The sequence below is a fragment of the Parastagonospora nodorum genome (assembly GCF_000146915.1).
Source record: "Parastagonospora nodorum SN15 chromosome Unknown scaffold_4, whole genome shotgun sequence".
Lineage (NCBI taxonomy): Eukaryota > Fungi > Ascomycota > Dothideomycetes > Pleosporales > Phaeosphaeriaceae > Parastagonospora > Parastagonospora nodorum.
The window spans coordinates 740,855-752,494 of record NW_001884552.1 but is presented as its reverse complement, the minus strand read 5'-3'; the positions used below and the strand labels follow the sequence as shown (position 1 = coordinate 752,494).

At 48.5% G+C, this 11,640-nt stretch overlaps 5 protein-coding genes across 5 annotated transcripts; 4 read left to right on the top strand and 1 right to left on the bottom strand.

The window, feature by feature from the left end:
* Positions 1–206: 206 nt before the first annotated feature.
* On the top strand, positions 207–1,442 carry SNOG_02918 (hypothetical protein; the record flags this gene model as incomplete). The annotated part of the gene is made up of 1 exon (XM_001793459.1): positions 207–1,442. One exon carries the CDS (start codon positions 207–209, stop codon positions 1,284–1,286), a length of 1,080 nt encoding a protein of 359 aa, XP_001793511.1. The 3' UTR covers positions 1,287–1,442.
* A 1,833-nt stretch (positions 1,443–3,275) lies between these two features.
* SNOG_02917 (hypothetical protein) lies at positions 3,276–4,473 on the top strand (the record flags this gene model as incomplete). Its single annotated transcript, XM_001793458.1, has 3 exons — positions 3,276–3,350; positions 3,410–3,792; positions 3,855–4,473. The coding sequence occupies 3 exons, from the start codon at positions 3,276–3,278 to the stop codon at positions 4,471–4,473; spliced, it is 1,077 nt and encodes a 358-aa protein (XP_001793510.1).
* A 366-nt stretch (positions 4,474–4,839) lies between these two features.
* On the top strand, positions 4,840–5,486 carry SNOG_02916 (hypothetical protein; the record flags this gene model as incomplete). Its single annotated transcript, XM_001793457.1, has 3 exons — positions 4,840–4,955; positions 5,012–5,079; positions 5,290–5,486. The coding sequence occupies 3 exons, from the start codon at positions 4,840–4,842 to the stop codon at positions 5,484–5,486; spliced, it is 381 nt and encodes a 126-aa protein (XP_001793509.1).
* Positions 5,487–8,643: 3,157 nt separating this feature from the next.
* Positions 8,644–9,887, top strand: SNOG_02915 (hypothetical protein; the record flags this gene model as incomplete). Its single annotated transcript, XM_001793456.1, has 3 exons — positions 8,644–8,810; positions 8,850–9,751; positions 9,847–9,887. 3 exons carry the CDS (start codon positions 8,644–8,646, stop codon positions 9,885–9,887), a joined length of 1,110 nt encoding a protein of 369 aa, XP_001793508.1.
* A 1,424-nt stretch (positions 9,888–11,311) lies between these two features.
* SNOG_02914 (hypothetical protein) lies at positions 11,312–11,599 on the bottom strand (the record flags this gene model as incomplete). Its single annotated transcript, XM_001793455.1, is given in 2 exon segments — positions 11,312–11,373; positions 11,392–11,599. 2 exon segments carry the CDS (start codon positions 11,597–11,599, stop codon positions 11,312–11,314), a joined length of 270 nt encoding a protein of 89 aa, XP_001793507.1.
* Between the last annotated feature and the right edge of the window lie 41 nt (positions 11,600–11,640).

Below are 11,640 nucleotides of genomic sequence, written 5' to 3'. Positions count from 1 at the left end.
CTCCGCAGGGACAATATGAGCTCCTCCACCCGGCCAATACGGTGCGCCACCTCCAGGTCAGTATGGAGCGCCACCTCCACAGGGCCAGTACGGCGCACCGGCCCACCAGGTCAATACGGCGCGCCGCCGCCCTCCCACAAGGGGCAATATGGCGCACCCACCACCCGCAAAGGACAGTACGGCGCACCACCCACCACAGGGACAGTATGGCGCACCACCACCCAGGTCAATATGGTGCACCACCGCCACAGGGGCAGTACGGTGCTCCACCTCCAGGTCAATACGGAGCGCCTCCTCCTGGCGGCGGATTTGGTGGCCCACCAACCCAAGCATCTCTAGGATACGGTCCGCAACGGGTAGCCAATATCGATGTCAGCAAAGATGTTGAAGCTATACGGGGAGCTATGAAAGGCTTCGGAACCAATGAGAAGGTCTTGATTGCTACCATGGCGAAGAAGGACCCTCTACAGATGGAGGCTATTCGCACACAATATGACCAGCGATTGATGCGAAATCTGATCACAGATCTACAAAAGGAGACTAGCGGATACTTCGAGAAAGGTCTGGTAGAGATTGCTCGCGGACCATTGGTGTCGGATTGCTACAATCTCATGGAGGCGATGAAGGGCGTGGGCACTAAGGAGGTTATCTTGGACGACATACTTATCGGCCGCAGTAATGCCGACATGAACGCCATCAAGGAGAAGTACCAGCAACTCCATAAACGAACGCTCGAGGCAGATCTCAAGGGCGATCTCAGCGCCGCTACCGAGCAAATGTACATGATGATCGTTGCCGCGAGACGTAACGAAGATTCGCATCCTGTTATTCCCCAGGAGATCGACCAAGCTGTAACAGAGCTCCAAAATGGCATGGGCGGTTTCGCCAGTAAGAACACTGCGCGAATCTGTGAAATCTTGATCCACAAGAACGATGCGCAGATTAAGGCCATAGCGCAAGCTTACCAGCAGCGCTACCACAAGAGCCTGGACCAGCAGATCAAGTCGGCATTCTCGGGACACATGGAAGACGCACTCAGGCTCCTGATCGCACGCGGCATGAACCGCGCTGAGGCTGAGGCTGTTCGTCTCGAAGAAGCGATGGCAGGCCTGGGTACGAAGGACAATCTGCTTGTGCAGCGGGTTGTTCGTTGCCACTGGAATCCACAGTTCATGAATGCCGTCAGCCAGGAATTCAAGAGGGTCGTTAAGAAGGACCTCGTCAAGCGAATAGAAGGCGAGACGAAGGGCGACTACGAAAGGCTAATGGTTGCTTGTGTGAAATAGACAACACAGGTGGTCTGTATTCCTTGTTTCATTTCCTAGATGTATGTGTTTCACTACACTTTGTCTTAGATACCGGCTCTTGGTAGCGATGGAGTAGATTAGGGTTATGGGTTGGAAAGCCCTGTCGTAGTTCAATATGATACGTTTGCTTCGTGCGCCAAGCGTATGCGTCACTTCGTCGTGATTGCGGCCCGTTTATTTATTGAAAACTGAACCTAGAATGAGCGAATGCTTAGTAGACGCGGTGCTTACGTCGGAGTAGCAGCCGGCAGCCCTACGTCGGTGCGTTTTTCGTAGACTCGCCAATCTTTCCCGAGGTGGAGAGATGTCTAGCGTTCGTTCGTTGGCGGCTTTTCACAGCACGCCAGTGTTTCCAGATTCGCTTTGAATCACCTGCTAGTATAGATCTACATGGACCAAAACTTTAAGTATCGGAAGTAAGGCTGCTTCGCTTCTTTTCTGGACGGGATGTCGCTCCTCCGATCTGATCGGATTGGTCGTTTCTCACATGGTAATGTTCTACCATCCTAGCGGTCGATCCTGGCTTCTGCCACGAGTTTATACAACGGTTCCTAAGGAACGACTTCGCTCCGAACTAGAGCCGTCGCACGTAGTAAGGGAACCCTGACAATCATTCTAGTCGACTACTCTGTCATGACTGCTTGAAAGAGGGGGGATCATCACATCGGCCTCGTGGTGCCCAACAAGCAACACCGCAAAACACCAATCCTCTGTGTAGGAATATATTCCTAAATGTCTTCCAAGCCAAGCTCACATGTACTGTGCTTCACATGGAGAAACTTTCCGAGATCGGCAGCCATTCAGACGTACACATCACATGGTCCCTGCGCACATGTAGCTATGAAACACACCTAGGTCCTCAACGAACGCCATGGAAAATATGAAGCTTTTGTCCAACGCTCGAGATCACAGTGGCGATCTAGGGCAAAATCGACTATTACCCAACCGGACTCATGCACGCAGATGGAGATGCGTGATGGGGAATCATCACTTGGATCCGGTTTCAAGAACCGCCGAACGAGCCCGAGTGTAGTCTTGAAGGCAGATCAAGCTAACGCCATACCTTGACTCGGGGGGTTTAGGACTCAAATGTTATATCCTAACGTACGGCAGCTGTCCTCCAACCCTTAATTCTAGCCCAGTTCCTGTCATCACCGTTGTGGTCAAATGTGCAGCTCGTCCTGCTTCTGCTTCTCCCTCCGCGGACACGATAAAATCACTGCGCACAGATAGCAAGGCTTCTGTCTCTACATATCCGCATGAATAAGCTCTGGAATTGAGCTTACACACATTGAGACATGAAGTTCTTGGCGGCACCGCTGTTCTTCGTCTTTGCGCTAGTCTCTTGTGCGCAGAGTCAGAATGGTTCTGATGTCTTGCAACTCGCAATAAAGGAGCTTCCACCATGCGCAGTACGTATAGCATCTTATAAATCAAGGAAGTGTTTGACTAATATGTCTTTAGCTCAAATGCACACTGTCAGTAGTTGGCGCATCATCTTGCCAGCTCACAGAGATCGGTTGCATCAAGAACAACAACTTGCTTCTTGAGGAGTTGACATCATGTGTCAGGGCAAGCTGCACAATCAAAGAATCGCTCAGTAAGCATTTTGATTATGGCGATCTCACTGACTGATTTGCTGATATCAATAGCTGCCAAGAAGTTCCTTGCTGAAATCATGGGTGCGCCTGTTCGTAACGATACAGCGCTTGGAACATACACTTCTCTCGTGGTCGGAGGGGCGGCGGTCTTGTTTTTCCTCCTTCGAGTAATTGCACGCCTACCCTACTTCGGTGGCAACTGGGGTCTCGACGACTGGGTCATGACAATTGCTATGGTAAATACCGAGAGCAAAAGCTGAAGTTGTTCGAAGGCTAACAAGGAACAGGTGCTTATCATTCCTCTCACGATCTGTGCATATATCTGTAGGTCGTGGATGTGTTCGTTATTCCGACTCTTCCACTAATGATGTCAGTGAACCAAATCGGCATGGGACAAGACATGTGGCTAGTGCCCTTCGATAATATCACTAAAATCCTCGAGGTATGCAAACTTAACTCCACGATGAATAGGAACCCTGGGCTAACAATGCTTGAACACAGATATTCTACTACACAGAGCTTCTCTACCTCGCATCAGTCGCACTGACCAAGATCTCGATCTTGCTCTTCTACCTCCGCATTTTCCCCCAGACAGGGCTCCGAAAAGCTATCTGGGTTACGATCGGGCTCTGCGTAGTTTACATCATCACGTTTGTTACTGCGACTGCCCTTCAATGTATACCGATTCGGTTGGCCTGGGAGCGTTGGGATGGTGAGCACCACGGAAGATGCATCAATCTAAACGCCGATGCATGGTGTTCTGCCGCCGCCAACATTGTCCTTGACTTGATCGTCATAATACTTCCCATGAAGGAAATCAAGAAACTCGCAATCAGTAAGCGCCGCAAAGCAGGCGTCATGTTTATGTTCCTCGGTGGTCTATTGTAAGTTCACTTCCATAGCTTGAAGTGCTTCGCTGATCTAAGTCTAGTATTACCGTTGTCAGTATACTGCGCTTGAAATACCTCGTCCAATTCGCCCACACGGACAATGTTACCTGGGACTACCTGCCTATCGGATATTGGTCAGCTGTCGAATCGCATGTCGGCGTCATGGTCGCCGCCTTGCCTGCGATCCGCTCGCTCCAACGCTCTATCAGCGATCGCCTCTTCCCCAAACCAGTCACCGCTACCAGTTACTACGAAGACGAGACCAAGAATAGCAGTAGAAAGGCCAGCCGGAAAGACTCGCATTCTCACATCTTGAGCTCTTTGGCCCGAAGTCATATTGACAAAGAAGATTTTATGCGATTAGACGAGTATGAGATGGGAATCGGGGCCGATATGAAAGACGGGCCAAGCAGCGTCAACAGCCCGACGTTGAGCCACTTTGAGAGATCTCTGGGTCGCCATTTCAGGCCGGATGATGATGTCGCGCCGTTGGCTTTCGCGGGAGCACCGATGAGCGAGCCAATAGATCAGCAGAGGGGTCACTCGATGAACCCGTCGATGGGCCGCATCATGGTACAATCCGAGTTCAGCGTCAATAGCGGAAGTCATATTGGGCAAGCTATAAGTAGAACGGATTCAGAAGAGTTGACGGATAAGATTAGGTGTCGAATTTGAATGGAATGACGCGCGCTTTCGACATCTCAAGAAATCAGGACATACCCAGAGTGTGACATAGTGGCTTGTACGTGATAGTGAGGTTTCACGTTTAAGGGAAACCTTGACTCTCTTGCCATCCTCAGGAGAGATGTAAATCGACAGTTGCGAAGGCAAACCAGGTTTCTAACAGAGTACACTGCAAGAACTATGCGGCCGTAATCAAAGGGGCTCAATGGTGGCTCAACGGTACGGATCGCCTTTTTGCCGAGGTGATGGACTTTATTGATCGGCGAATAAGAAAGAGCCGGCACAAGTCTAACTATGTGGGACGACTCACGCCAGTCAGGCTCATCGACCCCACGCGACTATCACTCTGTTGCCACCATGGATATCTCCCAGACGGTGGAGTTTTATATGGGCTTTCTTCTTCTTATGTACAGTTTCGCTGTGCCAGGAGCCTGTACCAAGCAATTTCGTAAACAAAGGATAAAACTCTTTGGGTGTGTAGGTCTTAGTCATGATTCCGGACCATCGTGACATGACTAAACTCAAGTAGTCTGCCAATCCTTGGGAATGTCCGCGTTCTCGTACAGATGATTGCCCAGATAGCCCTATCCAACGAATGTGAACCTGCGATCACGCTTACGAACGACGATAAGGATAGAAATATCCTCAAGCAGGAAAATTTCATCCCTAACTTTCGTGTTTGATAGTGCCAGCCTGACGTAGCTGTTATCTGTACTAATTAACTGCTGTTTAAAACAGACTTTGTTAATAACAATTCTGCTAAGATCTCTACTAGAGATAGTAAAGGCTTAGTATTAGTTTCTATAGATAGAGTAGAAGACACTGATCTGGGCAGAGAAAAGACTCAGGCTTTCAGTCCTGATAGCGAGAATTTAGTCGATATTGCCCCTGAGGTACTTGATCGAATATCGGTCGCCACTCCCATCGCTTCTTGGGACATTGAGCCGCCCAGTGACCAGGGTCGCCGACTTTCGGGAGTGATCAGCATGGTTATCGAAGCATGAAGAGAAAGAAAAAAACTTACAACCACAACACACATCTTCGCACCTCCCTTCCTTCTCCTTCTTCGTCTTCTTGTTAGGGCATTGGGTTTCCCCATGCTCAAGGTCACCACCTGGGAGTGCTATGGTTAGCAAGGTCGCGCCACAGTAACGAAAAGCCTCACATTCACCACATGCTTCATGACAATTCCTCTTCCAATGCCCTATCTTCCCACACTTGTGGCACTTTCCCCTACACTTCTGCGTCCCATGGCCTAACCTACCACAAACAAAACACTCGTCCTGACAATCTCTCGCAAAATGGCCCACTTCACCACAAGTCCAACACCTGTTCGGACAGTCATCCGTCGGATGGCCTATCTTTCCGCAAGCATCACATACATTCGGGCAGTTGCGCGCGTAGTGCCCGACAGAGTCGCAGGTCCAGCACTTGTTTGGACAATCGACAGATTTGTGGTAAATCTCACCGCACGCCCAGCATTCGTTTGGACATCTAGAGGAGTTGTGGCCAAGCTCGCCGCAAGCGGTGCAGTAGTATCGTGGGGTTCTGAAACTGAAATTATTTTGAAGAATCGTAGGTTCGTTTCCTTCTCTCGACTCTGTGCTTGAGATCGTTCCCTTGTTCTTGTGTTTCTTAGTGGGTTCCTTTGTCGCGCTTCCGATCTCTGCTGCCGAAATCACAATATCGGCGGTCGGATTTGCATCAAGTGAGAGTTCAGTGCAGTCATCCACCAGCTCTTCCTGCGTCACCGTATCTTTACAATCGACTTTAACGGAACAATCCTCGCAGAAAAGCCCAACTTTGGGGTTATCCTTACGATCACCAAATCTGTACATCCGGCAAAGAACGCTGCTAGTATCGATGCGATCGGCTAGGCTAGGCTCCAGCATATCATAGCAGATACTAAGCAAGTCTTTCCTCGCCCTTCTAGTCACACTGGCCTGGAGTAGTTGTTGCCTGACTTGATCAAGTTTTTCGAAGTAAGGGAGTCCGTCCCCAGACCTAAGCCCAATATCCGGTTCCAGCGCATCTAGTATCTCCACAAAAACACAGCCCAAGGAGTAGACGTCCGACTTCCGGTTGCGGCTGGCATAATCGTGTACCTCTGGAGCGCAATAGCGCCGCGTGAAAGCATATGTGTAGCCGATCGTAGTAGTATCTTGTTGATCTGCATCAAAAGATATACCAAAGTCCGTGTAAATAACGCGCCCATCGTGAATCAAAATGTTTTGCGGTTTGATATCTTTATGCCTGATAGTGTGCTTGTGTATGTATGCAAGACCACTCGTCAGACATCCGAATGCGCGATTCAAGATAACGGCCTGATCATCCGTCATTCCACACTCAAATACCCTTGCAAGATACGCCGCCAAATCGCCATCACTGGCCACAGGACTCATGAATATACCTAATTCGCGGTCGCATATGTATGATCCCCGAAATTTGATTATATGCGTATGCGAGACAAGACGTCTCATGATGCTGACCTCATTCTGAAATGCGCGTTTATAGCTTGCGAATTGTCGAGCATTGTAACGTCGGAAGGTTTTGAGTGCGAATCGTTCATTTGTGAATTTATGGGAAACCATTTCGATCAAGGCGCTGCTACCCAGACCAATTATTTTTTCATGGCGGAACGGTAAGGTATCGCGGTTTGCCACTTCGATTTGCTGGTCAGGGATGAATGCATCACACGTAGGATCGCACAGGGTCGTGATAGCTGGGCATGTATATTTTCTTAGCTATGAGATCTACAGCATAGAAAGCCGTTCGTTCCTACTCACGTTTTGGTTGAGTGTCGGATATTGTTGTTGGTGAAAAGGAAGGCGCCGCAGCCTGATCAGCTGAATGTTCTGGCATTTGAACCTATGACACTCGCGCATGCAGATCAATTGAGCGAGACGAGGAAGATGAGCGGGGAGCCGTTCAGGATTCTTCCAGGCATCGATCTTAAGGAGTTTTGGTGAAGATTTGGTATGCGAGGCCCAATGGTAGAAAGTTAAACGCTGGTGCTTTACATCAGGCTGTGAGTTACGGGCAAACTAGTCGCAAGGCTGATTGCTAGGATGTTGACCGGTTTCTACTTGCTTTTCTTCTCAGCTTATGAGCGATTACGCGCTGATCATTTCTGGCAACTGAGATTACGCATCTCATTATTCCTAGCTAGACGCTAGACGTAACGTCGCGAGCGCAAAGCTGCCAATTGCTCGAGCAAACCTATTCGCCCCAACACAATATAGGCACGGGAACAAAGGTAAGTTGGGGAGAGGGTACACTTGAGAATTGTTTGCTGTCAAAAGAGGGGGAAACATACGACTTTAAGGACTAATGCAAGGCATCTGCTCAATGGCACTTCGTTGGAATGGTTGGAAGGGCGACAATGTTTCTCATGCGGCAGAGATCCAATAGTCGTTGTTTGTAGCTGCCTGACTGTCTAGACAATTTGTGACCTATCATTTTTTCGCTGTGCAACAAAAGGTGTGCAGCTACCCCCGCCACATCCCCCACTTAGCCTGGTCTGCCCACAGTAGACCATGCTACCCCTGTTCTTGCAGCGGTGGTAAGACTCCCCAGAGATTATATTTGGTTGGTACATCGCGTTCATTGCGGCATTAGGCTACCCCAGACATAAGAAAGGGCAGTGAACTGCACGTCTGAATCATTCCGAAAGCTTTGAAAGTCATTTCAATGCATTCTCCGTCTCGTTTAGGTTTAATTCGCATGAAGCGGATATCTTGTCGGTACCGAAGTGGGGGGTGCAGGGACGCAAGAGGCGCAGTGCATCAATGACTTTAATGAATCAAAATCACCGATAGTCTTTGTTCACTTCACGGCGCCTTCAGATAGTTCACCCTATTCACAACCTAATATTTCATCATTTTTTATTCAGCCAAAAATTTCTCGCGTGTAGAGGCAATTGTCATCGTGTACATTCTGTTTTCCCGTCCAAAGTCTTTGTCCTACAATCCTTCATCATGCAGCCCCACACTGACGCATATTCCTGCATCCTACTTACCGGTGAAGGAATCCAGTCAACACCTTGACCGGAAAGGTTTGATCGATACGGTCGTATAAGATCACCCCTAGGTAATGCTTCTTGAGGTTACATAAAGCGATGTGAAATACTTACAGACATTCCACTTATGCGCTTTCGCGGCTATGTCAAGCTACACCGGTAATGCAGGCGAGGTTGCCTTTACGTATGACAAAGCGCTGCAGAAGACAAGTATTCGACTCTTGAAAGTGATACTGGATCCTGAGCCAAGTACCCTGACAATCCAACTACTGGAGGGCAATCTAGAAAGAGTAGAATTCGAAGCACTTTCGTATGTATGGGGGGATCAAAGGAAAAAAGTGCCCATCAGATGTAATGGCAAAAGACTTGAGATTGGAGCCAATCTTCACGCTGCCCTACTTGAGAGGCGCCGCCGCAGGTCCGCGACAGTCTTATGGGCCGATCAAATTTGCATCAACCAAGACGACATCGAGGAGAAGACACGTCAAGTTCGCTTGATGTCCACCATATATTCCAAAGCGAATCGAGTAATCATCTGGTTGGGCATGCAAGACCCCGGGGACATTGACGGATTGAATCTCATGCAGGATTTATACAAAAAATGCGATGGGAATCAGTACGATGCAGATGTTGGCATATACGACTTCCATGATTTTGACTGCGAGTCCAGAGGGGTACCCAATCCTGTGTTTGATCCCACCTGGGTTGCACTCTTCAAAATCCTCAGTAATTCCTGGTTCGGACGTGTTTGGGTCATTCAAGAGCTTTTAAGTGCCCAAAAGTCTGTCATGTGGAAAGGATCCTTGGATTTGAGTACTAATGTAGTGCTCTGGATGGCTATGCTGATCGGACGACACAAAAATCTCTATGAAAATTACGACGTCACTATGGGCAGCCCTCAGGTTTCGGCACTTATGGCTAGGAACATCGCAGCGAGCTACTTTAAGTTCAGGAAAAGAGGTCCCCTCCCAATATACGATACATTGTCCAGACAGCTTGGAATGAGTGCAACAGATCCTCGAGACCGGTTCTTTGCGCTCTTTGGTGTATCTACTGGCCTCGCCAAGGCCTTTGTTGATTACAAAAAGACTTTCAAGGAAGTTGCCTGCCTTGTTGGTAAAATGACTCTGTTGGGTATCCCGAACTACCGACTCACAGAAGATGGCACTGAAGTGCTGATTCTGGAGAGTACCCCAGGAAAACACAGGTTCCTCATCGAATGGTTGGCATTTCACGCCAACCCTCAGAACCGTGTGTTAGGTATACCCTCATGGGTTCCCGACTTAGTGTCACCACACAGCTCCGGCTTATTGATGACGGGATTCTACAACAGTCTACATCTGCAGGAGTGGAGAAGCGTGCCAAATCCGGAAGTCCGCATGGGTGAACAGTTTCACAAAATACCAGGATTGTCGACCAATCGTTGGCAAATTACTATCCCAAGTGTAAGCTACTTTCAAACCATATAAAATTTATATTATCCACATACTCATCGATAGGATTTAGGAGATAGAGATCAAAGGAGCTATCTTTGATCAAGTACAGATTCTAACTAGAGATCGGCCACCACTACCCAAGCGAGATCTAGGTACAGTAAGCGATCATATGGAATTTTTTTCTGCGCTAGAGGAAGTTTCTAGATACGAGACTGAAATGGTCTACTGGCTGTCAGAGATTAGAATGCTAGCGGATCCAACGCTAAGCGCTACAGGAAGCATCATGGATGGTCCATCTTTTGATGCATTTTGGCGAACGCTTCTATACAACCGTGGACCGCGCTTCGACTATAACTCTCCAAATCAGCAGGCGGATGGCGCGTTAGCTATTGCATTCGGGTATTGGTACCTTTGGAAAAAGTTGCAGATATCAAGACGCTGGAAGGATGACCTCATGAGTTCAGTAATCTATGATAGACTACTCCAAACGCTGGCCGGGCCTTTTGAGGAAGCTGAGGGAAAAGTCCGACATGCAAGGAGATTTTTTGTGTCTAGACTCGGTAGAATTGGCTGGGCTCCCTTCGGTACACAAGTCGGAGATCGAGTTTGCGTTTTCCAAGGGATGAGGATACCTATGATCTTGAGGCCTGCAAACGATCTATGGGAAATTATAGGAGCCTGCTACGTCCATGGGCTGATGGATGGAGAGCTTTGGGATCTGAGTGATCTCTGTTGGACGTTCATGCGTTTTATGTAAACTCAAAACACAGTGTCCGAGAGACATCCTAGTGTTATATTCTCCTGCGAATGTACCTCGGTGTACAATGCCCAATTTCAAGAATCTTGTGTTGTTACCCAACATACAGCGCACTGACATGGGCCTCCTTCGCATATGGGATTTCTCATTATAGAACCTTGACATGGATCTATGCAAGACGTGGAGTGCTAAGCGTGCAAAGACGCAGTTTAGGTACAAAAAAGCCTTCCTTGAGGAGCCTGGTGTAATGGTTATCTCTTAAGGTTGCGTGGGCGGCCGAACGAAATCTTTCCGCGGTTTAGCAACACATCTACAGGGCAATGCTCTGATAATTATCTCGCGAAAGCCTTCGAAGTCTTCTCCAAGCACAAGACGAGAACTAAGTTCTAATCATGTCTAATTAGTCTTAGCGAAGATATACTTAGAGAATAACACCTATCGTAGGATTGCTTCAGTTTAAGACTCGAAGCATCCTTAGATGGATCGTAACATTTTGTATTCTTAAAGAGCTAATCATCCAATATCAATACCTTCTATCACATCGCACACTCCTCAATCTTCCTCCTACACCACGGCTCCACCAACCCCGTCGGTTCACACGCAACCACTACTTTAAACTTAGGCGTCGGCATCTCCATCGGATGAGTCCCTACCCTCTCGTAAGCCTCGATCTCCTACACCTCAGACAGTTCACGTACAATCCACAGTGACAGTACAAGCCTCCTGGCGCGCCGTGTGGGTCATGACCGTTGTAATACACAGCGAATCGATCTCGTCCGTTCTGAGGTAGCAGTCTCGAAAGACGGAGCCCATGGCGGCTGCTTTCATGCTGACGGTTGCGTCCCAATTGGGGTTTTTGGCGGAAGTGGTGAAGAGGAAGAGAAAGGATGTGAGGAGGATGAACATTTTGGTAAAATCTCAATGCTTTGTTGTGTATTGGGGTATCT